This window comes from Halichondria panicea, chromosome 13 (genome assembly GCF_963675165.1).
Source record: "Halichondria panicea chromosome 13, odHalPani1.1, whole genome shotgun sequence".
In the NCBI taxonomy this organism is placed as follows: Eukaryota; Metazoa; Porifera; class Demospongiae; order Suberitida; family Halichondriidae; genus Halichondria; species Halichondria panicea.
This window is the reverse complement of record NC_087389.1, coordinates 1,585,693-1,612,263: the sequence shown is the minus strand read 5'-3', so window position 1 is coordinate 1,612,263 and position 26,571 is coordinate 1,585,693. Positions and strand designations below refer to the sequence as shown.

At 43.5% G+C, this 26,571-nt stretch overlaps 7 protein-coding genes across 8 annotated transcripts; 5 read left to right on the top strand and 2 right to left on the bottom strand.

Moving 5' to 3' along the window:
* The first annotated feature begins 86 nt into the window (after nt 1–86).
* LOC135346844 (coatomer subunit gamma-2-like) lies at nt 87–7,338 on the top strand. Its single transcript, XM_064544598.1, has 17 exons — nt 87–248; nt 309–439; nt 1,059–1,286; nt 1,601–1,693; nt 1,841–2,143; nt 2,380–2,458; nt 2,701–2,879; nt 3,093–3,345; nt 3,629–3,793; nt 4,258–4,437; nt 4,746–4,871; nt 5,097–5,171; nt 5,371–5,513; nt 5,663–5,828; nt 6,119–6,219; nt 6,532–6,670; nt 6,945–7,338. The coding sequence occupies exons 1-17, from the start codon at nt 209–211 to the stop codon at nt 7,172–7,174; spliced, it is 2,631 nt and encodes an 876-aa protein (XP_064400668.1). The 5' UTR covers nt 87–208; the 3' UTR covers nt 7,175–7,338.
* Nucleotides 7,295–10,499, bottom strand: LOC135346848 (vezatin-like). 2 transcript variants are annotated; one of them, XM_064544604.1, is made up of 11 exons: nt 10,394–10,499; nt 10,163–10,342; nt 9,982–10,103; nt 9,706–9,829; nt 9,516–9,652; nt 9,109–9,397; nt 8,870–9,059; nt 8,796–8,816; nt 8,699–8,744; nt 8,185–8,366; nt 7,295–8,026 (listed from the first exon to the last, which is right to left on the bottom strand). In XM_064544604.1, the coding sequence occupies exons 1-11, from the start codon at nt 10,424–10,426 to the stop codon at nt 7,428–7,430; spliced, it is 1,923 nt and encodes a 640-aa protein (XP_064400674.1). In that variant the 5' UTR covers nt 10,427–10,499; the 3' UTR covers nt 7,295–7,427. The 2 variants fall into 2 exon arrangements, with proteins under 2 accessions (XP_064400674.1, XP_064400673.1); XM_064544603.1 differs by having other exon boundaries at nt 8,699–8,816.
* Nucleotides 10,489–11,176, top strand: LOC135346857 (dolichol-phosphate mannosyltransferase subunit 3-like). The gene is made up of 4 exons (XM_064544616.1): nt 10,489–10,715; nt 10,778–10,807; nt 10,881–10,958; nt 11,028–11,176. The coding sequence occupies exons 1-4, from the start codon at nt 10,593–10,595 to the stop codon at nt 11,076–11,078; spliced, it is 282 nt and encodes a 93-aa protein (XP_064400686.1). The 5' UTR covers nt 10,489–10,592; the 3' UTR covers nt 11,079–11,176.
* A 10-nt stretch (nt 11,177–11,186) lies between these two features.
* LOC135346847 (carnitine O-palmitoyltransferase 1, liver isoform-like) lies at nt 11,187–16,207 on the top strand. The gene is made up of 15 exons (XM_064544602.1): nt 11,187–11,613; nt 11,718–11,830; nt 11,946–12,003; nt 12,066–12,127; nt 12,480–12,556; nt 12,918–13,008; nt 13,114–13,287; nt 13,442–13,545; nt 13,712–13,878; nt 14,319–14,566; nt 14,747–14,903; nt 14,972–15,171; nt 15,259–15,382; nt 15,449–15,602; nt 15,817–16,207. The coding sequence occupies exons 1-15, from the start codon at nt 11,329–11,331 to the stop codon at nt 15,936–15,938; spliced, it is 2,136 nt and encodes a 711-aa protein (XP_064400672.1). The 5' UTR covers nt 11,187–11,328; the 3' UTR covers nt 15,939–16,207.
* Nucleotides 16,208–16,379: 172 nt separating this feature from the next.
* On the top strand, nt 16,380–20,635 carry LOC135346846 (carnitine O-palmitoyltransferase 1, liver isoform-like). The gene is made up of 15 exons (XM_064544601.1): nt 16,380–16,821; nt 16,976–17,088; nt 17,240–17,297; nt 17,362–17,420; nt 17,527–17,603; nt 17,672–17,762; nt 17,842–18,015; nt 18,087–18,193; nt 18,259–18,425; nt 18,950–19,203; nt 19,310–19,466; nt 19,534–19,733; nt 19,824–19,947; nt 20,068–20,221; nt 20,282–20,635. Exons 1-15 carry the CDS (start codon nt 16,477–16,479, stop codon nt 20,398–20,400), a joined length of 2,199 nt encoding a protein of 732 aa, XP_064400671.1. The 5' UTR covers nt 16,380–16,476; the 3' UTR covers nt 20,401–20,635.
* Nucleotides 20,636–20,764: 129 nt separating this feature from the next.
* LOC135346351 (DNA damage-regulated autophagy modulator protein 1-like) lies at nt 20,765–22,799 on the top strand. Its single transcript, XM_064543943.1, has 7 exons — nt 20,765–20,926; nt 21,372–21,425; nt 21,517–21,584; nt 21,710–21,852; nt 22,005–22,194; nt 22,321–22,406; nt 22,509–22,799. The coding sequence occupies exons 1-7, from the start codon at nt 20,838–20,840 to the stop codon at nt 22,710–22,712; spliced, it is 834 nt and encodes a 277-aa protein (XP_064400013.1). The 5' UTR covers nt 20,765–20,837; the 3' UTR covers nt 22,713–22,799.
* A 293-nt stretch (nt 22,800–23,092) lies between these two features.
* On the bottom strand, nt 23,093–26,519 carry LOC135346347 (uncharacterized). Its single transcript, XM_064543939.1, has 8 exons — nt 25,389–26,519; nt 25,210–25,340; nt 24,949–25,077; nt 24,755–24,895; nt 24,572–24,689; nt 24,359–24,488; nt 23,719–23,925; nt 23,093–23,525 (listed from the first exon to the last, which is right to left on the bottom strand). The coding sequence occupies exons 1-8, from the start codon at nt 26,470–26,472 to the stop codon at nt 23,273–23,275; spliced, it is 2,193 nt and encodes a 730-aa protein (XP_064400009.1). The 5' UTR covers nt 26,473–26,519; the 3' UTR covers nt 23,093–23,272.
* Between the last annotated feature and the right edge of the window lie 52 nt (nt 26,520–26,571).

Genomic DNA, 26,571 nt, shown 5'->3' with positions numbered 1-26,571 from the left:
AATGTTCTCTTTTCTGGGAGTGCATTAGCATTGTTCCCAGGCCCGAGACGGATCGGCGGCCTGGGAACGAGGCTAGGAGACGGATCGGCCAGGGAACGAGGCTAGGATCTAGGAGTGCATGTGATCATACGACATAGTCTACGGTGTTTTACAGAAACTGCCACGTGTCAATAGTGACAAAGAGATCTCTGTTGTCCTGCAGCTCAAGATGAACGTGCTTAGAGCGTACAAGAAGGATGATGAAGATTGTAAGTGGGGGAAATACAAAGTTCAATATAAAGTTCAATCATTTAAATAACTTTACACAGCTGATGCGAATCCATTTGTAAATCTTGAAAAGACGACTGTTCTACAAGAGGCCCGAGTGTTCAATGATAACAATCTGCACCCGCGACGTTGTGCTGTCATCCTTACCAAGATCCTCTACCTCATCAATCATGTACGTACCTCCACCACACCCACTTGTCTTTACATGTGCGTACCTCCACCACACCCACTAGTATTGTATAGCTCTACATGTGCGTACCTCCACCACACCCACTTGTATTGTATAGCTCTACATGTACGTACCCCCACCACACCCACTTGTATTGTATAGCTCTACATGTACGTACCTCCACCACACCCACTTGTATTGTATAGCTCTACATGTGCGTACCTCCACCACACCCACTTGTTTCTACATGTACGTACATCTACCACACCCACTTGTATTGTAGAGTTCTACATGTACGTACATCCACCACACCCACTTGTATTGTAGAGTTCTACATGTGCATACGCACATCATGTACGTAAGCTATTGCTGTTTCTTTGTTATGCACTTGTAAAACTAATGCCCCACCCCTATCCCTGGTAGGGGGGGGGGGGGGGGGGGAGGTGGGGCATTAGTTTGACAAGGGCATTATTCTAATAATGTAGCCCCCTTGTATAATCATGCCAAATACAACATCCAATTTTGACACTCACGATTTAGCAGAAAATTTATGTGAACGAGCAATTTTGTACTGTATGTGTTTAATAGTTACTCTATTATATTCTGTAATATCTGCGTGTAGGGAATTCCCCTCTCCTCCACTGAGGCTACCGAGACCTTCTTTGCCATTACAAAGCTCTTCCAGTCCAAGGACTATACGCTCCGTCGCCTCGTGTATCTGGCCATCAAAGAGATGTCCAAGATGTCGAGTGATGTCATTATTGTCACGAGCAGTCTCACCAAGGACATGACGGGCAAGGAGGACCAGTTCAGAGCCAGTGCTATCAAGGCTCTCTGTACCATCACTGATGTAAGCAGATCTGGGTTAGCCTTGTGTGTGTTTTGAGGGGGCTTGAAGTCCCAAGAGCAGATCCTTATCATTGCCCCTAGATACCACGCATGCCAAGTACCTTCATGGACTCTTGCTAAATCCCATTTTATTGGAGCAGCTTTGTATTCTGTAGCTACATGTACATACATACAATAACTAAGTTGCGTGTTTAGTTCAAAGATCTGGGCCAAATTTAACCAGTCTGAAATCCTTTCCTTTCTCTCTAAGTACGTGTATGCAGACTGTGAATGGTTGTGTGTGTTTATCTGAGTGTGTGTTTGTACCCACTGCAGTCCACCATGATACAAGCTATAGAGCGTTACATGAAGCAGGCAATTGTGGACAGGAACTCAGCCGTGGCCAGTGCCGCTCTAGTCTCGTCTTTTGTAAGTACACTTAGTTCTTGGTTAGTACTGCTGGTCATTGTTAGGCTTTGTATCACCTGAATAAATTTTTGCCTCTTTCCTGAATAATGTTATCTCAGGAATGATTTCCACCAACTGTACTGTACTGTCTTCCACCTGTCCATGCAGCATCTCTGTTTCAAGGGTAGCAGTGAGATCGTCAAACGTTGGATCAATGAAACGACCGAGGCTCTCTCCTCTGACAACATGATGGTGCAATACCACGCCATGGGTCTGCTCTACCACATCAGGAAGAAGGATCGCCACGCTGTCTCCAAGATGGTGTCCAAGCAGATACGCTCCCCCCTCCGCTCTCCCCACGGTTATTGCCTCCTCATCAGGATAGCCTGTACCGTGCTCGAGGATGAGGAGAGGTCCTCCAATAGTGTGCTGTACGACTTCCTCGAGACTTGCCTCAGGCACAAGAGTGAGGTGGGTACATGGTGCGTGTGTGTGTGTGTGTGTGTGTACGTGTGTGTACGTGTGTGTGTGTGTGTGGGTGGGGGGGGGGGGGCTATCACAGGATGTACATGTAAACCATTGCATGAACTGGAAGTTTGCTGTCAGTGGTTTTATGTATTTTTAAATGTATGTGAGGTTGTATGTATATTGAATGATAGCTTGCTTGGCCGAAGTGTTCAGTGTCATGTGTGTGTTGTGTGTGACAGATGGTTGTGTACGAGGCTGCTCGCTCGATGGTCAACCTCAAGAATGTCACTGCCAGAGAAGTGCAGCCTGCTGTGTCAGGTAATGAGACAACCAACCGTCTCTGAGTCAGTATAGGCAGTATTTGCCCCCAGTCTCTTTGCTGCTCATTTGCTTCTTCCCTGTGTGTGTCAGCATGTTGACTGTAACAGAGTACCCAGTGCCTTTGTTGCTATCTGTATGTATAGTATAGATATGTGCTTACATGTACCTTTTCAATTTGCTGTGCTTCTTATATGTTCCTACTTGTACATATTAATTAGCTCCTTAACCCCTCCCTCCAGTATTGCAGATGTTTTTGACCTCCTCGAAGCCTACTATTCGTTTCTCTGCGGTGAAGACTCTCAACCGTATCGCCATGTTCCACCCTGACGCAGTCACCTCGTGTAATGTGGACCTGGAGAACCTCATCTCAGACACTAACAGGAGCATTGCCACTCTGGCCATCACGACTCTGCTCAAGGTGGGACTAGCTATCAATATGGAAGAAATGTGACGTGTTATTGTATTCAGGGGGAAACAAACGTGTACATGTAGTACGTTGTATGCGCGGTTACACGTACCTACATGTACACTGTACATTGTAGCACAAAACTGGCTGTGTTTACTAAGAGTCCCTATACCTTGTATTGCGCATTATGTAATGGACTTGCTATGACTCTAACCACACCCACAGACTGGCAGTGAGACAAGCGTGGATAGACTCATGAAACAGATCACGAGCTTCATGTCTGAGATATCTGATGAGTTCAAGACGATTGTAGTGGAGGCCATTCAATCTGTGTGTATCAAGTTCCCCCGCAAGCACCACATCTTGATGACCTTCCTGTCGTCCATGCTACGTGAAGAGGGCGGAGTCGACTACAAGAGGGCTATCGTGAATACCATTATCACCATCATAGAGGAGAACCAGGAGGTCAAGGAGGCTGGTTCGTTAATCAGTGCAGCTGTATGTGTCTGTCTTTACCGTTTATAGTTAGTACTAAGTGATGTAAATGCTGTTTGTATTGATGTGCATGTATGCGTTGGTCAGGTGATGTGTGTGTGTGTGGCGATTGTAGTGGTCATACGTCCATCAGTTTAGAGAGTTAGTCAGTGGTTTTGTTTTTCAGTATTAAAAAAATGCAGCAAATTTGGTATTTATTATGCACAGAGCTAGCTCTGTACTCTTGCTCATTTGTACATTATCCCTCTTCCCCCCCCCCCTCCCAGGGCTGTCCCACTTGTGTGAGTTTATTGAGGACTGTGAGCACGTGGACTTGGCCACTCGAGTGCTGCACCTGCTCGGCAGAGAGGGTCCAAAGTGCAAGGCCCCGTCCAAGTTCATACGTTTCATCTACAACAGAGTCCTCCTCGAGACACCAGCTGTCAGAGCAGGTGAGAGCTACTATCTATGCTTAGAGAGCCAATGCTGCTTACACCTCTTGGTTGCTTAGATGTAGGTACACAAATACACATACATGTACATGTACTTGTACGTGTAAGCAAGTATATTTGTTCATTAAATGGATCAATATTCTGTATGCAGTGTGTACACACTTCCAGGGCAACAGTAGGAGGCTGGGGTAATTGTACCAGTCCTCTGTAAGCAGCCCTGGTAGAGCAACACTTGCTTAGCTACTAGTGTGTCAAAGCCTGAGCTGCAATATCCAGCAATTGGCATGTCATGTGGTAGCAACATTTACCATAGATGGTATATAGATCTATAATTAGCTCTAATGGACAGGTGTGCATCTATTATAATAATAGCACACAGATAATGAGTGGCACCTGCTTCTCCACATGTGCTACTAGCTAGAGTACGTTCCCATTGCTTAGTCCCTCCCTTCCCCTGCCTGCAGCTGCTGTCTCCTCCCTGGCCAAGTTTGGTGCTTCATGTGAAGAGCTTACACCGAGTGTGCTGGTCCTGTTGGAGCGCTGTCTCCTTGACTCTGACGATGAGGTGAGGGACAGGGCCCTGCTCTATCACGAGGTGCTCACACAAAAACAGAAGGCTCTCTCTTCAGCCTACATCCTCAATCGTGAGTGCATGAGACAATTGCAAATACTTATACTTAAAGAGTTTCAGTTCTATCTGAAGGGTTTGTTGTAGGTTCATGTATCTACTTGTATTGCCTTTATTAACTGTTTGGGTATTATCGTATAGTGAAGATGCATTGTACACACGCACACCATTCAAGTGGCCAGGACTCTTGTACATGTATGTACTGCCATTGTATTTATTAAACGCCCTCCATTGCATCGTTATGCAAGTGTACAAATTATACACTAACACTTGTACTAACTTGTGTCGTCGTTATCGTCATCCCCCCCCCCCCCACTGTTCCAGCTCTGAGTGTATCTGTGGTGGGCCTAGAGAGAGCTCTGATACACTACTGCAGTCAGCCCAACGAGCAGCCATTCGACATCAAGACTGTACCCATTGAGACAGCCCCTCTCTCAGACAGGCCCAAGTGTAAGCACTGTACATAATTATACCTTTGTCGTGCACATTTTGTACTTTTGTCAGACATGGCCCAAGTGTAAACCTGTACATGTATCTCTGCAAACACGTGCGGGTACTAAGTTTAGCTTGACCCCTATTGACCATCATTACTTTTCAATAGCCCATTATGTCGTGCACTAGTAGTTCTTGCATGTACATGGTCATGTCATGAGATGTGTGTGTTTGTTCATGCAGCTATTGGTGAGACCACCCCCGGGTCATCGGTGCATAAGACTGGCCCAGCTGCTACCAGGCAAGACGTCTTTGCTGGTGAGTATACCACCCGCCCACACACACAACTCGCATTATGGGGCATGTACAGTTGTACCCTAGCTTATCGTACTTTTATAAGTCTCCTAATTTCCAATTAATGCACGTGTGCGTACATACAGTACAACCAATCTATGCAATAATGTCATGAGCTAGGTCTCTTACTTTAATGACCACACCCACACCTTTTCCCATACAGAGCAACTGTCACGTATTGATGAGCTGGCTAATATTGGACCTCTGTTCAAGTCCTCGGACAAACCTGTAGAGCTGACAGAGAGTGAGACTGAGTATGTAGTGCGCTGCATCAAGCACACCTTTCCCAACCATCTCGTCTTCCAGGTATGTCACATGACTTGCTTTGAAATCACATGACTTTCATGTGATCAGTAATGTATATCGATTAGTTAGAGTAGTATACAGCCTGCATATACATTCATGTACATTATTATGATAAACTTCTACTTTTGTGATGTCATGTGATCCTCCAGTTTGACGTCACCAACACACTCAACGACCAGCTGTTGGAGAATGTACGTGTGGAGATGGAGGAGGCGGAGGGATTCACTGTGGTGTCCTATGTGCCCATTGACAAGCTCCCCTATGAGACCCCAGCCACCACCTACACTCTCGTGGAGCTGAACGACCCTAACACTGGTGTGTGTGTATTAGCAGTGTTCTGGCTCTAGCTGTAGCTCTACAGCCTCTAGGTACATGTAGCTAGGTCATCTCCAATTCTTATCATTGTAGTAGCTAGTCAGTTGTGCAGCCACGTATATGCATGCATATTATAATTGTGCATTGAGAGGGTCTATAAAAGTTGAGAAGTGTTAGTGTACGTGTCTTCTGAACTGCCACACTGTATTCTGTGTTCTTATTAGGTTGAGGGTTATAGATAAAGTACATGTAGAGGTGCTACTGTATTAACGCCTAACTATCCTCTACAGTGACTGGGACTTTCCTGAACACGCTCAAGTTCAATGTGCGTGACTGTAACCCTGACACTGGAGAGCCTGACAGTGAAGTGGGCTATGACGACGAATATGTGGTGAGTAGGGAGTTAATAGCTAGGGGTTAATGTTGGATTGGGTGCGAGGCAACACTCTGTGTCAGTTCTCCTCTCATGAACTGGTTCAATTTTTCACCTCGCTAAAGCGATTTTCACTGTATTAGAGTACCGGTACTTACTCTCCACTGTGCTGTGTGTCTCTAACAGTGATACATGAAACCTCTAAAAAGTAAAAACTTATCTCAATCCCCAACCTAAAAGAGCCAAATTGTCATTAGAGTACCTAGATGTGCTGTAAACTTCTTCCTCATTAACAAACACACACACACACACATTCCACACATCTCACAGCTTGAGAATGTGGAGGTGGTGGTGGCAGATCACGTCCAGAGAGTTCTGAAGCCAAACTTTGCGGCATCTTGGGAGGAGATAGGCGACGAGAACCAAGTGGAGGAGACCTTTGCACTCAGCACTATGAAGGACGTTCCAGGTTGGTGTCCAACCATGTCATACATGCATGTGCACATGTACTCTTTACATTGTGTGCTCTGTTATTGTGTGGTTTGAATTTGCCTTGCTTTGAGCCTGCACCTACCTCGCCCCCCACGTACATAGCTACTGTATAATCTGTTGTAATGGTGTTTTGTGTGTTTGTTTACGTACATAGCTACTGTTTATTGCTTCATTGTAATGGTGTTTTGTGTGTTTGATTTATGGTGACCCTCGTCATTATTGTCATCTCCCTCTCTCTTTCTCTCTCACAGATGCAGTGAAGCAGATCATCGGGTTCATGGGAATGCAACCTTGCGAACGCTCAGACAAGATCGATGAAGACAAACCATCACACACGTTACTTCTGGCCGGAGTATATCGTGGAGGTCACGACGTTCTTGTGAGGGCAAGACTCGCACGATCACAGGGAGTGACAATGAAGATCACCGTGCGTAGTGATGACATGACTGCCTGTGAGACAATTGCTGCAGCTGTCGGCTAATGTGTGAACTAAAAGGCCAACAGAACTCATAGATTGGACTTAGCACTGTTTAATAGGTTTACATTACATATTTTGAACTCTCGTAAATATTATTATGGTAATTGTTACAGTTGGCCAAAATTGTAGTTTTTCGTGTTTTGATGATTATTCAACACATTGTGAAATAGTGTATAAAAATTATAACAACATTATAAGAGTTACAGGACTGAAACAGCAAAATTATACAATTAAAGCATGCCATGGGGTCAGAAAATTAATCATGTTCTTCAAAGAACTCTTCTGTGTGCTGTCTCTGTCTGAGGGCCACAGCTGCCACGGCTACAGCCAAACTGCTCTGCTCTAGTCCTGTCATGAAGTTCACACCTCTGTATGGTTCCTCCACTTCTTTATCATCCACAGCTTCTTTCGATTCCTTCTTTATAGCCACACTTGCATCGATACCATCAGTTAAAGTGGTCTCTTCTCGTGAAATATCCAATGTATTAATTGCATGGTCTTTATAAGTTTCTTTGCTGTCTTGAGAATGAGCTAACAAAGTCTGCTTTGAACTTTTAGTTCTCTTTGCCTGCCTCCTTTTCTCTCGGGCCTCGTTCCTCACAGCCAGTACGGAGTTGAGTTCTCTAAGCAGGTGAGCCGGGACTTCCTCGACTTCTTTCAATCTCTGTCTCTCCTCATCTGTGACAAGCTCCACCTCCTCCAGTAGTGCGTCAGGTGCATCTGGGGGTACGTACGCTTCAAACACAACGTCTTCTTCATCTGAGGTGTCCTCTGTTGTGAGTTTAGCTTCTTCTTTGCTGCCTTGACAAGTGACGTTAGGAGGGGGGTGTGTCTCAGGGGGGCTGGCCGACTCATCTGTATTGGGAATGTGGAGTAATAATGACTGGAACGCAGTTTTATATTATAGTATAATTAGGTGGCATTGGAACATACAGTTCACAACTTGTATGCATACACACGAAGTCTCTTAGTAAGTACACTAGTGGTTATAATGTTGGGAATAATAGACTTGCCAGTTGATGGTGCCAGCATTTTAGTCAATGTAGCCTCTCCCCCACTGCAGTGTTGAGCAGTCATGCTCAGTTGGGACTCCATGTTAGAGAACTGTTCCCTCAACCCCAGCAACTCCTTCTCTGATGGTCTGCTACCAGAGGATGAGTATCTCTCAGTCAGCAATGCTCCTATGTTCCTGACACTGAAGGAGAAAAACAGTATTAGCATCGTAATTAAAACGTAACAGTGCAGACATAATGTTAGAATAAAGTAATGGTGCCTGTAGGCATACTGTGTTTAAAACGTAGAGGCTGGTTTTGCTGTACTTCTACACCAAATAATATGGTTACAGTGGGACCCATCTTAATGGGTACCTAACTGCGATACAAAGGCCAGGCAACCAGGTCCCAAATGAAAAGTTCACAATCCCTCAACAAAGGCCACCTCTGTATAACCATAGATTGAAGATGGTATAACTTGTAGGTGTGACTGTCCATTATAAAAAGTTCCACATACAATATTAGCTTACTTCACCTATGCAACGCCAGCTGTAGCTTGAGATCAAGACAGTGAACATCTTCTACAAATGGTTGCAAGTCAGGGTGATATCTCAACTCATTTCCTTGGTTACCTGTCTTGCCTGGGGGCTCTCCTGATAGAAGGACAGTGTACGTACATGACTCTTTCAAACTTTTCCCTTCTTACCAAACAAGAAATCTCTCTGGTACTGCAGACCCCAATCTAGCTCCCCAGGTGCCTTGCTCATGAATGGCAACACTTCTTTTAGAGTGCTCTCAAAGAGGACAACTTTGGACGATGTGTTTGAGAGTCCAATCAATAGAGCTAAGCGACGAAGAAACTCGGAATTTTGAACGGCAAATAAATTGCAGGCATCCTGTAAACAAAAGAGTAAAAAAAATATATAGTTTACAAATAATCCTCACTTTCAATGATTCAAGAGACAGCTGCTCATTGGTAAAGTCATCTTCTCCTTCTTTACTCCCTTCCATGTGTTGGTGCAAAGTCTTGAGCTCCCTGAATGCTAAATACTGGTCAGTATTGTCCAGCTCCTCGGCAATGGCGACGCTAGTGCACAGTCTCTTAGTGACGGTTCTCAGCAGCTGTACACCGTCACTACACACATGGAACACTCTCTTCCTCAGAGGAACACACTGGAGGGAGTGGCTGCCTCCACCCTGCTCCAGCCGAGACACTGGGACTGTGGCCAATGGCCTGCATGAGTTGCATAGATAAATAGTACAGTAGGCATACTAAAAAATGCAGGTTTAAAACTACAGGAATATTGAATAATTGTAAACCATTTTTTGGTATAGAGGTGATTACTACTTACCGACTGTAGCCACGAGACAACACTTCTGTTTCTTGTATTAGACGAAGTGACTTGGTTAGGAGAGTCAGCAGCTCCTCACAATTGTTGGAGTACTTTCTCCATCGATAAACAAGTCTCTTCTGATTGTACCTGTTTATCTACAGTTCACTGAAACAATGCATTGTCATGGCAATGGTTGTCATCGACTCACTATTGCCTCTGCTGATCCAAGAATAGCAATGAGTATAATTGTACCAACAATTAGAATATGGCTGCCAACGTAGAGAAGGCTAGCTCCTAGGGCCACCAGCGCAGGCAACCAGTAGAAGGACCATCTGCAAAAGCAGACAATCTGTAATCGTCTGAATTACAGTACTACTATAAGAATAATTACCTAAACTATAGCCAAGTGGTGCTCTACTGAAGCGCGCGATTAAGGTACGTAAATATGTACGTTGTTGGTGATAGCAGCTAGGTCGGGACACACCTGGTTGAGTGCTGTGAGGTGGTGCAGGGAACTAGTGGGTGTTTGAGTGAGACATGGAGGATGTGGCAGTCCTCCTCTGTCAGCAGTGATGACTCTACCAGCTCAGACAACAGTTGCTGGCTCTTGTATAATTATAGTGAGCAAAACACAATAATAGTATTCATTAATAACTTGTGCTTACTTTATCTCGACTATGTGCGTATGTTAGCAGCTGCTCAGCGTATCCAGATAATCTCCCAAACAGACTGCTCTGAGGTTTTGTAGCGACAGAGGGATAGCTGGGTGTAGGATTGTTGACGTGTACGTGTGCTACCTCTCCAAATATTAACTCCTCTTCAGCATCTTGCACAGAAGGAGAGGTCTGCAAGTAAATCATAAAAGCAGTCAATTCACTAGTGAAACATGTATCTACCTTGAAGTACACTATAGTTCCTTCTTCATCCATCCAGAGATAGAGTAATAAATTTCCTTACTTTATCTCTCAAGGTTTGTGGGCGGGGCTAGTAGGCTGGACATACCAGTGTAAAGTGCAAGTTGCACAGAAAAGTGAGGCCAGGATCGAGGAGATCAAGAAGACAAGTTGAAAAGGCAGCTCTGTGGGCTAAGACAGGATGGTTGTGTGTACCAAGCTTGTGCAATGGCTGACCTTGGCTAGCCTCATCCTAGGAGTCTGGAGTGCCCTCCTCACTAGGACTCTCCCCATCTCATCAGAGCTCTATGAAGCTATAGTTCCTGTAAGTTTATTCCATGCTAATTGGAATCTCTGACTATGATAATGTTTCATTCATGCCTGCAGCTTCCCGTCTACTTGATTATGTGCTTTGGGGTAAAGTTTTATTAATAAATAAATAAATAATTATTATACTTATAATAATTATTATTCCACCACATTTTACCAGTGTTACTCTTTGTTTACGATCGGATATCGATTGATGAGCTTCAACGATTGCAACGATGCAGCCAGTGAACTAATGGGGGTAAGTTTGCATGTTGAGAAAAAACAGATCGATATAAATTTTACTCTTCAAATCTTTTCGTCCCTGTAGGAAATAAAAGAAGCAAGGAGAGACTTAACTAGTAAAGGGATAAAACTATGAACTCTAGTCTCCATGTACCGAAAGATATCCATTCATGTGTGTGTACATTCACATTGTTGTAATTCCTCTGCTCTGGTATGACCTTTTCATGTATGGGACTTTCCCGGTATGTAGAAATCTAGTACTTGACCTTTTTGTATCCAGTCGACTGGATATACAAGAAACCGAAACTTAAAACCAGTTATTTGCATGTACAGTACATTTACAAGCACTTAACAATTACAGTCGGATCTAAAGATACAGCATCAAGATGTTGGACGTGCTAGTAGCTGGTGGTATGGGCGCAGTGGTCAACTATGCCCTGTTCTCTCACTGGTTCTCCTCTGGAGTTATGCTGGCACTGGATACTCTACTGAAGGAGCTGGGCCTGGTCATTCAGATGGGATCTGGCATCAACACTCTCTTCTCTGTCCTCTTCTGTCTCTTTGGAGGGACCTTGTTCATGGTTGTGTGGCAATTTATGAAGGCCAGAATGATTAGATTCTTACTTGCAACTAACATCTGGTTCTTGCACCCCAAGCACCCTCTAAGCAAGGTACAGTGTGTACGAGAATGTTGTATAAATAACGTGCCTGTACAGTATATTTATTCGCAGCTAATTCTTTGTCAATCGTATATCTTTCGCATTGCACAATGTAGGTGTGGTACATGCTGATGCTTGCACTTATGGGTTCCAAGAACAGAGGAGCTGGCAAATACCAAGATTACCTTCCTTCACTGCCTGTCCCTCCACTCAAGGCTACTCTCAGAAAGTACGCACCTCTCAATATTGCCGACATTCAACCATTTTTAAGTTGCATTTGTACGTATAATTATACTTCTTCTGTATACAACCAATGTGCTTTATGCAAGCCATGACTTCTGTAGATACCTGGACACTGTGAGACCACTGCTAACTGAAGAAGAGTACAAGCAGACCCAAACAGTGAGTGTGTGTGTGTCCTGTTGTAAAACATGTTTAAATTAGCTACTCCTCTTGTAACACAGGCTGTGCAGGAGTTTCAAAATGGCGGTGTTGGCACAAAGCTGCATCGATGGCTCAGGCTAAGGTGAGGTTTGTGGGGGTGTGTGTGTGTGTTCGTGTGTGTGTTCGTGGCATTTTGTTTATCTGATTCAATTATGTTACTTGACCTCTGTTATAGAGTCATTCATCCCCCCCAGAGCGTATTCATTCTCACAAAAGCATTCCTAAGTAGTGCATTTATTGCCATATACAGTATATTAGTAGTGGGAGGGAAATGTCTTAAACATGGTGCCAATAATTAATTACTGAGCCCATGACTTTGCTTATGACCTTTCATTGTTTATAAACACCAGTCTGAGATTAAAAGGTCAACTTATTCATTTTATACTGTTGTTTTAGTTTATATGTTTTGATGCTAATTTCCTCCCTCCCTACAGGTCCTGGTGGTTGCGTAACTGGATGGCTGACTGGTGGCTGGACTTCATTTATCTTAGACAGAGAACACCCACTCCATGTAAGCCCCACTAGTACCTACATATCTCCTGAAAAGAATGTATAATAATGGGCTACTAGGTATATTATACTCATTATTACTGTTAGGACCATTATTACTGTTAGGAAAAGTATAAGCTCTGTAAGGTGGGTTCCCAAAGGTGACCTTACAACAGCCTGTGGGGGCATCATGATTATAATTATGGTCTCTATGGGTGTAAACATCCTGAGACATTGTCCTATTGGACAAAGTACAGGAATGCCATTTGTATTCATCAAAGGTCATTGCCAGGTTACTGTCACATCTGTAATAGTGTGGACTTGTATTGTGTATGTCTCTTACACTTACTGCATTACCAGTTGGTCCCTCTCTCCCCCTCTAGTGAATTCCAACTACTTTGCCCTGGGTGCCCGACATGTGAGCACACCCCACGGACTGGACAGGGCGGCTATGCTCTTCTACAGCTGTGCAGAGTAAGTCATTATGTGCGTTCATAGGATATTTGTTTCCTTCGAGTCATATACTACCTCTTCTTATAGTGCATACGTACAAAGATGTTTCATGTTGATCTCTTGCAGGTACATACGTAATGCCAGGCAGGGAAAAGTTGGGAACTTCATGGGAGGGAAGATGGCTCCGTTCTGTGCAGCCGGCAATAAGTACCTGGGCATGAGCTCTCGAATACCTGGCAAAGAAATAGACAAACTGGTCAGCTACAAAGAGGAGAACCCAACACATTCCATCGTCATCAGGTGAGCCAGCTAGTTCTTAACAAGATGATGTAAATAATGTGAACACACAACTAGTATACGCATGTGATCCAGCAATGTTAACAAAGGAAAGGCTATAATTTTTCTCAAAAGTACAGCTGTTTTGCTAATATTATAATTGTATATTTGGTCATAGGAAAGGCAAATTCTACACTATTGAGATGTATGCCAAGAATGGACGCCCTTTCTCCCCCAAAGTGGTGAAGGCACAACTGAAGAGAGTCGTTGAACTAGCTGGAGGTGAGGGTTCTCTTGGAGCCTATCTATCTGTCCATCTAACTCTAGCATTGTAGGAAAATAGCTAGTTGCATGTTGACCCCGGAGATATGTGTAACACTACAGAGGTTCACAATTAAACAGCTATATTATGCACTCATAATAACCACCTCCCCCACACTCTGCACAGATGAAGAGGACCAGTCGTGTGTGGCTGCATTCACTGCTCTCCCTCGGGCAAAATGGGCGGAGGTACGCAAGAGACTAGAGGAAAATCCAGTCAACAGCAAGATACTTAAACTCATTGACAGTGCACTCCTTGTCGGAGTTCTCCAGACAGACAAAATGGAGAGCACAGTGAGTTATGGTGTGACTGTCTTAATTGCCACTAGAAAGCAATACCTATAATGAAGCCTCATATACCATAATTATAGTGTAATTATATACTGGTTAGTAAGCACATGCGCCTATAGAGAAAAGAGTAGGCCTCTATGCGCCTATTATTCTTATAGAGATTAACCACGCCCATGACGCTTAGCTCGATCGTTTATCTGCAAGCAGTCTATAGTCATATCTGACAGCAGTAACACAACTATCGATAGTTGAAAGAAATTAACATCTATAAAGAAGTGTGGAGACCAGTTGTTGGGCAGAGAACTATGTAGAAAACCATGCGCCTTCTATCAAGGCTCTTGGTCTGCTAACCAGTATGTGCCTATTAGTTGATGTGCGCTTATTAACCAGTATACAGCCTAAGAGTGAGAAAACTTCACCTTTCTTGTGTATTCCTTATACAGGATTTGACAGCTGTGGGTCAGATGACTTTTCATGGCAATGTGAATAATCGATGGTTTGACAAGAGCTTTCAGTTGATAGTGACTCCTAATGGTGCAGTGGGGGCCAACGTGGAACATGCACCTCTTGATGCCACTGTGGGTGGGCAACTGTTCGAGTACATTCTAGCATCAGAGGTGTACGATGATCAAGGTCATGTGATGGACCTCCCCAATGAGGACAAGAGAATTGGACCCATCTCTCCAACTGCGTGAGTGTTCAGCCACTAGTATAGTATGTAACATAACGCTAACTATCTGGAAACTCTAATTTTGAAAGAATAAGTACATGCATGGGAAGTTTGTCATTTTAGTATTGCCTGGCATTCTTGTGAGGTGTTTCTTGAGCAGATCAGAAACTTACAAGGACTACGTACCTTTATTTGCTTCAGGCTTGAGTGGGAGTTGGATGGTTTCCAAGGTGATCTGAAGGAAGCACGAGATAATCTTGAGGGGATGATTGCCGAATCTGATCTGCTCATCCTTACTCCAAGTTACGGCAAAAGGATTCCTAAGAAATGTAGGCTCAGTCCTGATGGATGGTTTCAGGTAAGGATTTTATGCTTCACCTTTTTGCTACTGTATCTAACCCCCACCCACCACCACCACCACCACAGATGGCTATGCAGATAGCCTACTATCGACTGCACCAAAAGTTTGTGCTCACGTATGAGTCTGCCACTACCAGGCTGTACTATGAGGGCAGGACTGAGACCATTCGTCCAGTGTCTGATGAGTCTGTCGCGTTTGTCAAGTCCTTTGATGACCCCACTGTGTCCAGGGACAACGTCAAGAAGATGCTGAAAAAGGCCATCGGGTAAGTTGTTTCCTAGCACGTATGTCTACACTTATAACAGTTTTTTGAACTAATTATATATGTACAAGTTGTTTGTCCCCAATCCAGCGTCCAGAGTGGCTACAAGATGGAGGCCATGAGGGGACTGGGAGTGGACAGACATCTGTTTGGGCTCTACGTTGTTGCCAAGGGCTTGAAGCTCGACCCAATGCCCAAACTCTTCACTGATAAGGTAAGACTATCCTTCAACTGTGTCACCACACATAAACAACTCTTATCCACGCACACACACACACAGGCCTTTAATCTCTCCTTCACCCTCTCCACCTCCCAAACGCCAGTGAGGTTTTCAGACAAGTGGAGGGCTGATGCGTGTTCTTGTTGCGGAGGGTTTGGCACTGTCACAGAGCAAGGGTACGGAGTCTCCTACATGGTCGTTACCGAGGACGAAGGTAGGTATACACAGGGGCTCTTACTGAATAGCTTGTACAATTTTCTGCTTGTTCCAATCGTGATACAGTTGGATTATTGCAGTGCAGTATTTCCAGACAGCAAAACCAGAATTAAGTTAATGATTTTCATCCTATAGTGATAGGCAATCTAATTGTATAGAGTCTGTACTCAGATGTTATCATAATTATGTATCACATTTTCTTCTCTCTGCAGTCAACTTCAGTATACACAGCAAGAGAAGTTGTCCTGAAACAGACTCTAGGAAGTTTGGAGATGCTCTCCTGAAAGCATTCGAAGATATGAAAGCTCTCTACTCAGAAGAGCTCAACGTATAGTTCCCTACTATTTTTTTCATGGAGTTTTGTGTCTATTTTTGTGCAGAACTATCTTGTGTCGTTTTTCATCCTCTGTTTAGAGAATTTCGACCCCCTATTTATTAAAAAATGCCTTTTTTTGTGCCATCATTTTTCCCCCATCATGCGATAATTATAGTAGCTATAATTTTATATATGCACCTCACCCTATACACCACATTAAACTTTTGCTGAATTACACATTATTATAATTATAGTCGAAAGCTGGCGAATCTTCTTGTACACTATGATTGATGTGTTTGGATAAATACAGTCTGTGCATGATAATTATATTCCCTCCTTGTGCTTGCCATAATAATTATCTTTATTTTTCACTCAGTTATTAACACTGTTAATAAACATAACCGCAGGAATGTAGCTACAATGCCACAGGAATGTAGCTACAATGCCACACCCTTCTTTCCATTCGATTTTTCATTGATAAACAAAAGAATACACCCTAGCCGGCCAGGGCGGTCTGAGAGAGATATACATATAGAGCTATAGATTTTGGATCGCTATGGCATCACAACAGACGTCAAGAGTAGCTAATAACATTCCTAATTTCATCGAGCCATGGGCTATGGCTGCACTCATGTTGGCTGGAGGGATGGGGGCTGCTTTGAACTATGCTCTCTATCCGCACTTGGAACAGCGTTTTGACCTGCCGCTGGATAAAGTACTCCAAGACATGGGCTATGTTGTGCATTCACTGCAAGCTCTCAAGACATTTCTATCTGTGCTGTTTGGTGCGATTGGTGGCATCTTACTTCTGTTTTTTGCGGTGGTGATGAAAGTGATGGTGATTAGGTTTTTACTTGCTTGTAATGGATGGTTTCTGACTCCCAAAAATCCAGTGAACAAGGTACTGCCCCTAGCCGAAACAGAGTGTGTATTGCGATTGATGCTAGATAGAGATCTAGTCGATCTATTGTGTTGATTGTATTTTTTCACTAAGTGTTTTGCTGAAAGTGTATTGTTTTACGTACATACGTATTATCCATTATAATTTCTCGTAGGTGTGGTACATGCTGATGCTTGCACTCGTGGGTTCCAAGAACAAAGGACTAGGTAACTACCAAGACTACCTTCCCTCACTGCCTGTCCCTCCGCTCAAGGCTACTCTCAAAAAGTATGTATGATATTCGTAGCTATAATTAGCACTCCTGGTTACACCCCTACCCCAGTACCTGTTTACAGTGTTAATTCAATGCATGAATACACCTAAAGGTCAACTAGGGTGCTTAAAGGTGACCTTTGCATGCTTATTTACCATATCTCAGGTACCTGAACTCTGTGAGACCACTGCTCACCTCTGAAGAATATGAAGCCACGAAAGCAGTACGTATAAAAAAAAAGATAATCACAATCCCCTTATTATTATTATTTCTTTCTTTACTCTCAGGCTGTGAAAGCATTTCCCCTGGATCAGGGTTGGAAACTGCAACTGCTGCTAAAGCTAAGGTGACGGTGCTAAATTCCTTGCTAAGTGGTCACCAATTATTGCTGATTGGCATGTCTTAATTAAGGTCAAAATTTAATACTCTTTTGTTGTTGCTGAAACTTTTAGGTCTTGGACCAATCGCAATTGGATCAAGGAATGGTGGGCTAATTTCATATACCTTCGGCAAAGGTCACCCATTTCCTGTAAGCTGAGTTTGTGATGCTTTAGCTCGCACATTACGCACACTCACACGTACATGTGTATGTTGCAGTTAACTCCAACTATTTCGCACTGGCCAACTACAAGAATCCAACATCTCATGGAGTAGATCGAGCTGCCGGCATGCTCTACTTTTGCATGAAGTAAGTGTTACTTTCTATACAGAGCCATGTCTTTTTTTTTATATGCATGCATGCTTACAACACCTTATGTTTGATTCAGGTATCAGTCTGAAGTGGCTCAACACACTGCTAAGAATGCTATAGCCAACAATGTGGTTCCAATGTGCTCTGCCAACTTCAAGCATCTTCATTGCACTACTAGAATTCCTGGTGTGGAGAGGGACAAAATCGTCTGGTATGGTGATCAAAACCCCACCCATGGCGTCGTTATTAGGTAAGTCTTGATCTGTGCATTAAATATTGTGGTACCAAGTGTTAATAGGGTGTTGTACTATGTCTACACAGAAAAGGAAAGTTCTTTGCAATAGAATTGTTCAATCTCAAGAATGGGAAACTTATATCTCCCAAGCAAATCAAGAAGCAGCTAGAGAAAGTGATTGAACTTGCTGGAGGTAACTCTGTACCTCAGCACATAACCACACTACTAACACTAGTTTCCCCCCCACACTGTGCACAGATGAAGAGGACCAGTCGTGTGTGGCTGCATTCACTGCTCTCCCTCGGGCAAAATGGGCGGAGGTACGCAACAGACTAGAGAAGAATCCAGTCAACAGCAAGATACTCAAACTCATTGACTCTTCAACAGGAATGCTTGTCCTGCAGTCAAACCCAGTAGAAAGTTCAGTAAGTACTTGGAATTGTATTACCGTATTTAATTAAACGCCCAGGGCCCGGTAAAAGCTCTGTCTTGGTCAGAGTTCATAGAATTTCTTGCTTCCTACTGATGTACCTCAGGGGTGGAACACGTGATTGATTCATTAATGACCTTTTGACCCTGTCGAACCTCCTCTGCGTGGAACCAGTGGGAAGCATGGCAGCTATCATATGCATAGATAGTCATACTGTACAACATAGATACACATGAATAGATATACAGCATAATAGATATACAGAGAGAGATATACCGACGCAAAGGGGTCGAGAAAGGATGTTCAGTTTCGAATAATCGCCCATCTCAGTTTAAACGCCCTTTCTAGATCTATATACAGACGTCGTTAGAAGAAAACATCCGGGCGTTTAATGAAACAAGTACTGTATTTTCTGTCATAATGAAACTATAATATTATTGTTTATCGTATTAGCAAGAGAGTGAATGTACTGAAAGTTTATGCTGTGCTTTAAAGACTATTTTGTTTTCTCATGTGTAGGATTTGACAGCTGTATCTCAGATGCTTTTCCATGGTGATGTGAACAATCGATGGTTTGACAAGAGTGTACAAGTGATAGTCACCCCTAATGGGACTACAGGGGCCAATGTAGAGCACACACCTTTGGATGCTACCATTTGTTCGCAGCTCTGGGAGTATACTCTCACATCCGAGAGACAAGTATACGATGAACAAGGACATGTAGTGGACCTCCCTGATGAAGACAAAGATGTTCAGCTCATGCCTCCAACAAAGTAAGCAAAAGAGAGCATACACTGCAGTGCACATTATTAATTATCTTAATTTTTTTGCCTTTGCTCTACGTACAGTTTTTGTATGAGATGCTATGTATTAATGCAGGCTTGAGTGGGAGTTGGATGGTTTTGAAGGTGATCTGAAGGAAGCACGAGAGAACCTTGAGGTGATGATTGCGGACTCTGATCTGCTCTCAGTCACACCTAGCTATGGAAAAAGGATTCCTAAGAAATGTAGGCTCAGTCCTGATGGGTGGTTTCAGGTGAGAAACATACTGTCTGTGTAATTATGTAAGCTAATATATACTTGATGTCTCTCTCTTTATGCAGATGGCTATTCAATTGACCTACTACCGACTGCACCAGAAGTTTGTGCTCACGTATGAGTCTGCCACTACCAGGCTGTACTATGAGGGCAGGACTGAGACCATTCGTCCAGTGTCTGATGATTCTGTCGCGTTTGTCAAGTCCTTTGATGACCCCACTGTGTCCAGGGACAACGTCAAGAAGATGCTGAAAAAGGCCATTGAGTAGGTTGTTTCCTAGCTACACATACACTGGCCTCCACACTTGTTAAAGTTCATATTTACGTCTGTAACAATCTTTTGTCCCCAATGCAGAGTCCAGAGTGGCTACAAGATGGAGGCCATGAGGGGACTGGGAGTGGACAGACATCTGTTTGGGCTCTACGTTGTTGCCAAGGGCTTGAAGCTCGACCCAATGCCCAAACTCTTCACTGACAAGGTAAGACTATCCTTCAACTGTGTCACCACACCTAAACAACTCACACACACACACACACACGCATGCACGCACGCACACACACACACGCACACACACACACACACACACACACACACACAGGCCTTCAATCTCTCCTTCACCCTCTCCACCTCCCAAACGCCAGTCAAGTCCACTCCTCTGTGGGACATAAATGTCTCCTCGTGCATGGGTGGGTTTGGTACCGTGACTGAGGACGGGTATGGAATCTCGTACATCATTGTCGGCGAAGATGACAGTAAGAATTAATTTTTACTCCATTTTGTACATGCTATCATATCTTGGTGTTTTTCTACAGTCAACTTCAGTATACACACCAAGAGGAATTGTCCTGAAACAGACTCGAGGAAGTTTGGAGATGCTCTCCTAAAAGCATTCGAAGATATGAAAGCTCTCTACTCAGAGGAGCTCCAATAGGAGCTTCACATTTTGCATACATTTTACATTAGGCCAAACCCTCGCAAATTGGCATACACGTTGAAACTGACTTACTTAATATACTTAGAAGTTTCATATTTACTACTTCATTTGTTTGTCAAACTAGCTCCTTTATTTTTTCTATACTTCATTTGTTTTTTTGTCAAACTAGTTAACTAGATCTAGTACTTCATTATTTGTACACATTTCTTCATTATTTTTCGTGTGAAGTAAATCTGTCCCTTATCAATTAGAACCCCCCATAATTATTGGTAGGTGGTCTTGGGGAAAGGTCGCCATTTTAACAAATTATTAACCACATGACGTACTTTGAGCCGCTTGCAATCTCCACCCATTTCTACTTTGGTGTGGTTTTTCTTACTTTATAAGGAACCTTTGAGGTAATTAATTAGAAGGAATTGCGTAGCTGCTTCACCATGCCTTGCTTAGAGCGCTGCTCCAACTATGGCCTGGAGCTCATTCTAGTGTTCTTTGGGATCTTTATGAGTATTGGATTTGTGATCACGTAAGTACGTTTGTCTGGTAATTTATAGATACTGTGGTTAAGGTTGTGCATGACATCTTTGATCTTTACTGGCCCTATATTATATCTGGATATAGTTTATGTTGTCGATGCATAACACAAGTGTGATTTCCACAAGTGTGATTTCCACAACAAATATCATAGTTAGTGTCTTGAAATGAGAGCTTTCAGATTCAATCACACCAAATTAATGTTGCTGCTTACAAATAACCCAGAAGGTAATTATTACCTTTGCACTATATCAGAGATATAAATTATGATCGCTGTGAGCTTTCATAATTATAATCAACGTGATAAGGACCTTTAGATACTGACCAGAGTCGAGGAGGTTCGACAAGCATGCACGAATCACTATAAGTTCAGTGCATTGATGTCATTTGCTGACTGTATACATGAATAATTTATGGTCATCTCTAAATTATTGCAGTTACATCATTGCTGTACAGGAGAGTCATGTCACGGCATTCCTTCCTTACATAAGGTACAGTTTGTCCGAGCTATTATAATTATTAGTTATACAAAATTAATGTTAGCTAAGTGTGGGCATTAATCCGGGCCTTCTCATTATTCAGTGACACTGGAGGGAAAGTCCCTGAGAGTTGTGTGTTCACCTTCGTTTGCGGTGTGGGTACAATATTCAGTAAGTCTGTTAGTCGCTAGCCGGCCCAGTTCACCAGGACACATTTATGGCCACAGTGCCACAGCTATGTTCAACTTTCCCTACCATGTCCATGTAAACGTTTATCCACTCTTACCCTCCTGCAGTGTTGGTGGTGTTGTGCTTGCGGTACAGACACTTGCATCACTACTACCACCGAAGTATGCCTGAGATGCACTGTTTGAACATGACCAGTCTAATCGCTGGTCTCATTTCTGCAGTGGGTTTGCTCACAGTAGGCAGCTTTCAGGTGAGTACACACACACCACATTATAATAGTCTGCTTTCTCTTACACTGGTCAAGTAATTGTCATTGTCCTCAAACTTTCCCCTCTGACACGCATACACACACACACACACACACACACACACACACACACACACACACACACACACACACAGAACGACAATGTACATACTATGCATTTTATCGGAGCATTCATGGCGTTTGGTTCTGGTATTATTTATTTCTGGTTGCAAAGTGTTATCACTGTGCGTCTGTGGAGGTCTCGAATGACTCCCTACGTTGGCCCCTGTATGGTCCTCACCAGAGTCTTCATGGCTGGCTTCTCAACTCTCATGCTTGTTACTAGTGAGTCGATCATGTGTGTATAATTGTAGTGGAGAGGTTTAGAAAAATGCCGTATTTAGCAATCGAGTGTCTTTGATAGATATTGTTTTTACACGTGTACGTATGATTGTGTTCTTTGTCTTACAGCTATTGTTACTGGTATGTACGCAATCAATGAGCACCATAAGCAACACAACGCTGCAGGAACTTTCTTTTGGGAGGCAGGAGATGGGGTAAGCAGCACATGCACTCACTCATTGTCACACCCACTCATTCATTGTACCCTCCCTCATACACCCACTCACTTGTACCCTATATACCTCTCACACACACAGGGCTACGCTTTCCATGTCATCAGCACAGGGACGGAGTGGCTCCTGGCTCTGAGTTTTGTTTTCTTCTTCTTGACCTTCCACCCGGACTTCACTCGGATACAGCTGGACTGCAGTGTGAGACTCAAGTATGACCACCACACTGATGTCATCCATCGACCGTCCATTATAAGTACGGATGATGAGACCACACCCCTTACAATATGAGCACATGTGAACACTCTGACTGTTATAATTATTGTTTTTAATTAGTTATTTATTTATTGTCAATAATAATTATTGTTTGTCTTGAAATTTTTACAACTTCGCTTAAATTTTGTTCAGGCCAGAATTGTCATTTTTCGGCATTGGACCATGGGTATTTGGTCGAAATGGGCAAGATCTTTCATCTCCCAAATATAAACCAACGATATAGTATTTTCATTGTTAGCTCAGAAAATCGTTTAAATTGAATACAGTTATGGCAGCTGTGAAAGAGTCCCTAAACCAGGCCATTGATTAAATATCTACATGCATGTATATAATTATGAGGGGGTAGTTGCAGTAACGTTAGCCATGACTTTGATCCAATTTCAGAATTTGTCATCTTTTGACCTTGGCTATAATCTGTTTTTGATTTTCTGAAAGCTGAGGAAGAGTTTATATGTACAGTCTCTATGGTTGTCAGGAAGATTGTTACCTCTAGATGGTAGGCCTGTGAGCTAAACCTACAAAGATAATGTTTAGTTAATGATTAATGGCTACGAAAGTTAGTATTAGATCTAAACTTAAGCTTGCAAGTTCACATTCTTCTCTTTAGGTACGACATCTTTCTTCTCGTCACTTTTAGCCTCCAATGTGGGCATGGTCTTAAGAGGTGTGGGCTCTTCCTTTGGGGGCGGCTCAAACTTTTTGGGTCGTCTCACTGAAGGATTATTGGTGTAGCGATAGGTAGAGAACTGCACTCTGACCTCTGTTCCACCGGACCACACAGTAACTGGGAACTCATAAGGATGGTCATCCATATGGGGGGGAGGGAGGCTGTGTGCGTGTGCGTGTGTGTGTGTGTGTGTGTGTGTGTGCGCGTGCGTGTGTGTGTGTGTGTGTGCGTGTGCGCGTGTTTGTATAGTAAGTGTGTGTACTGTGTGTGTGTGCATGGTAAGTGTGTGTGCTACGTTTGGTTGGGGGCTGCACAAGTGCGTATGTAGGCGTATGTCATTGTAAAAAAACTCACCTTGACAATTTTGCATATTTGTCAGACTGTTGTGGTTGAAGAACCTGCACGGCTACTTGACCACTGGTGGGTGTGGCTACACTAATAGAGGGTGTGGCTCCACTGGCAAAGGATGTTTCCGTTGTTGCCTCCAGGGTACTCTTTCTAGCAGGCCACTCAGTCTCCTCACTAGTAACCATAGGTGGAGCTTGCTTCAAAGGTACAAAGCTGCAGGTTAGGGGTTAGCAATAAAACATTGTTAAAGACATTATTGTCTAAGCTACTTGTACAGCCTATTTTAAATGGAATATAAGGACTATTAACTTGTACAAGCTGCTCTGTAAGTGTAAGCCACTGGGGGGGGGGGGGGGGGGGGGTAATGCATGAGTGGTATATACCGTATAGCGCAACATTTTCGAGGCACTTATTCGTGGAATGGCCTAAATTTCGTGGGTTGAGACTGCTTACTGCAAGCAATCCCAGGCCATGCGTTTAATCTTTGCACGCACATTATAGATAATTCTTCGTGTAGCGTTGCTGACCCACGAAAACAGCAAAAATTAAGCCCTCGAAAATGTTGCGCTATACGGTAGTCAATCACATCACTATAATAATATTATTATGTTGGGGGTAGGGATTGAGACTAAAGGTGGTTACTCACTGAGGCTTGTTAGGCTCGTAGCTGAGGAAGCTGTCCCTCACATTCTTGCCAGCAATCTCCAGAGGGTGGACAGTCAACAGCACAGCGTCTTGTTCCAGACATCCGTAGATGTGTTCAAAGAGGAGATCAACTGATAAAAAAAAGTTTCGATTGAAAAAAGTTTCTTTCAAACGACGAATAACTTTAATACAATTAGAATGCACATGCACTCACCAGTAGTGATGCTGAAATCCTTTTCTTTTGGAATGGGTCCCACAACGATAAAGCTGGTGCTACTGAAGTTAGGGTTGGTGCCAGGTGGTACCCAGATGGTCCGCAACTTGTCCACAAACTACAGTACGTAGATGGTTGAACGCCTCACTGAGTGTGGTGTTTTTAGGTGACAATAAACCTCACCATATTGAAGTCGCTGGTTGGGCTGGAGAGGATATTCTCTGGGAAGAGTAGGGACACCATGGAGGTCCTATACTGCGTCACATTCACCACCTCATCCTCACTCTCTGGATTGAAGTCAGGGCTAAAGTTCAGCGAGGCTACCTGAAAGGATTTATTGTGTAAGAAGTTGTTGTGAGAACATTTTCATAACTTACTCTACCAAAAACTCTGCCCAAGGCTGGAGCATAACCAGTGTCACCAAACGAAATAGAGACAGCATTCTTACTGTGAGGAGCTCTCTGTCCAAAACCAATAACTGCTCCCCTCATAGTGTCAGTCAGTACCTGTGTGAAATGCCAAAATTAATTGCATGGTTTCCATGACAAACAACATACCCACTCCAACTATGCACGCACTTGTGGTGTAGACTAAATACATTCCAGCCACAATGTGTTGTACAGTTGAGGTCAACTTACCAGTTGCTGGGTGCTGGGTAACGTTTTGAAGTCTCTATACACACCCTTCTTCATAGCCACCTTGGAGAACTTCCACTTGAGGTCTTGCTCATCTTGCTGCCTGTCCCTCAAGTCCTTCTTACGCTCATAAGCTGAGGGGGGAATATAATACAATTCTCACAAACTGTGTAATATAATACCATTGTCAGCCTTGAGATTCCCCTGCTTGGATGAATGAAGGTGCAGTCTCCTCTGGTCATCATCAGCCAGTGTTTTAATCTCTTTCTCAATCTGCACCTCTCTGAAGACATGTCCGAGGCCATTGTCTGTTCGATACAGCTTCAAGAGGAGGAAGTCGAGGTCTGACCGTATCCTGGGACCTGAACCAGATACCCATGGTAGTGAGGTGAAGCATCGACGCAGCCAGCGAGGTGCTGGGACAGAGGGGACATAGAAGGTGGGGGCTAGGCCGGATTGGAATGAGAATTGAGCAACTGCCTTGGCTCCCAGTTCACTTGAGTGGGTACTTAGACACCAGATGAGAGCCCAGAATAAACCTAACACTACAAAAGCAAGGAGTGCTATCTCGGCCCACCAGAGCGTCTGCAACAGTCCCAATGCCTCAAACACACACACAACATCTGTCTCTAATGGCCAAAATTGGTCCTCAGTAGAATTGTCAAAGTCTCTAGGGCACATGAAGTTCGAATCGAAGCTTTGAAAGAAAAAACCGATAACAAAACCAATACCAATCAAAGAGAAAAACAACTGGGCTATTAGTTTTAAAACATAGAATGTGAATATGGCGTTGCGTCCGTAAGTACTGAACGTGGTTTCGAGTTGATTCACAATCACTAAATTCTCGTGGACATGCTCTCCTTTCTCGCGGAGTCGTTTCAGAGACGAGGCCAATTGGAAGAAGAAATCGAAATTTCCGCCATAGTGATTGAGCCAGAGATAGTGTGGCAGGGTGATGAGTACGGCATGAATAACCATAAAGGCAGGAATATAGGCTCCCGAGGGTAGGGACCCGGCACAGAAGCTGTTGATGTAGGCCCCTTGTGCTTCACTCAACTCCACACCTTGTGGAGAGAAGCAAGAGACATCACCCCCTCGAATAAACTCAGTGACAACATCAATGGCTGCAAGTCCAATGATTGAAGAGACCACAAACAGAACAATGTTGTCCCAGAAAAACTCTCTGGGCTTGATCCCATCTTCTTTGTTAGAGTCATCCAGCTCCTCTGCTTTGTTACTGCCAATGGAATCCTGTAAGAAACTCATTCTCTTGCTGGCTGGCTGGCTATTATAGCTAGCTAGCTAGACACTATACTAGTTGACTGTTTGTGGATTATTGAGGTATTTACTTGTGTAAACATTTGG

Coding starts and splice junctions, on each gene's coding strand:
- LOC135346844 (XM_064544598.1), top strand. CDS start 209: ATGAACGTGCTTAGAGCGTACAAGAAGGATGATGAAGATT. Junction 2,144..2,379: donor GCCTCAGGCACAAGAGTGAG/GTGGGTACATGG, acceptor TGTGTGTGACAG/ATGGTTGTGTACGAGGCTGC. Junction 3,794..4,257: donor GACACCAGCTGTCAGAGCAG/GTGAGAGCTACT, acceptor CCCTGCCTGCAG/CTGCTGTCTCCTCCCTGGCC.
- LOC135346848 (XM_064544603.1), bottom strand. CDS start 10,426: ATGGATGAAGAAGGAACTATAGTGTACTTCAAG. Junction 10,343..10,393: donor GAACTATAGTGTACTTCAAG/GTAGATACATGT, acceptor ATTTACTTGCAG/ACCTCTCCTTCTGTGCAAGA. Junction 10,104..10,162: donor ACGCACATAGTCGAGATAAA/GTAAGCACAAGT, acceptor TAATTATACAAG/AGCCAGCAACTGTTGTCTGA.
- LOC135346857 (XM_064544616.1), top strand. CDS start 10,593: ATGGTTGTGTGTACCAAGCTTGTGCAATGGCTGACCTTGGCTAGCCTC. Junction 10,808..10,880: donor ACTTGATTATGTGCTTTGGG/GTAAAGTTTTAT, acceptor ACATTTTACCAG/TGTTACTCTTTGTTTACGAT. Junction 10,959..11,027: donor CAGCCAGTGAACTAATGGGG/GTAAGTTTGCAT, acceptor TCGTCCCTGTAG/GAAATAAAAGAAGCAAGGAG.
- LOC135346847 (XM_064544602.1), top strand. CDS start 11,329: ATGTTGGACGTGCTAGTAGCTGGTGGTATGGGCGCAGTGGTCAACTAT. Junction 14,567..14,746: donor GGACCCATCTCTCCAACTGC/GTGAGTGTTCAG, acceptor TATTTGCTTCAG/GCTTGAGTGGGAGTTGGATG. Junction 15,603..15,816: donor GGTCGTTACCGAGGACGAAG/GTAGGTATACAC, acceptor TTCTCTCTGCAG/TCAACTTCAGTATACACAGC.
- LOC135346846 (XM_064544601.1), top strand. CDS start 16,477: ATGGCATCACAACAGACGTCAAGAGTAGCTAATAACATTCCTAATTTC. Junction 16,822..16,975: donor CCAAAAATCCAGTGAACAAG/GTACTGCCCCTA, acceptor AATTTCTCGTAG/GTGTGGTACATGCTGATGCT. Junction 20,222..20,281: donor CATTGTCGGCGAAGATGACA/GTAAGAATTAAT, acceptor GTTTTTCTACAG/TCAACTTCAGTATACACACC.
- LOC135346351 (XM_064543943.1), top strand. CDS start 20,838: ATGCCTTGCTTAGAGCGCTGCTCCAACTATGGCCTGGAGCTCATTCTA. Junction 21,426..21,516: donor GCATTCCTTCCTTACATAAG/GTACAGTTTGTC, acceptor CTCATTATTCAG/TGACACTGGAGGGAAAGTCC. Junction 21,585..21,709: donor CGGTGTGGGTACAATATTCA/GTAAGTCTGTTA, acceptor ACCCTCCTGCAG/TGTTGGTGGTGTTGTGCTTG.
- LOC135346347 (XM_064543939.1), bottom strand. CDS start 26,472: ATGAGTTTCTTACAGGATTCCATTGGCAGTAACAAAGCAGAGGAGCTG. Junction 25,078..25,209: donor TACCCAGCACCCAGCAACTG/GTAAGTTGACCT, acceptor CATTTCACACAG/GTACTGACTGACACTATGAG. Junction 24,489..24,571: donor GGATTTCAGCATCACTACTG/GTGAGTGCATGT, acceptor TTTTTTTATCAG/TTGATCTCCTCTTTGAACAC.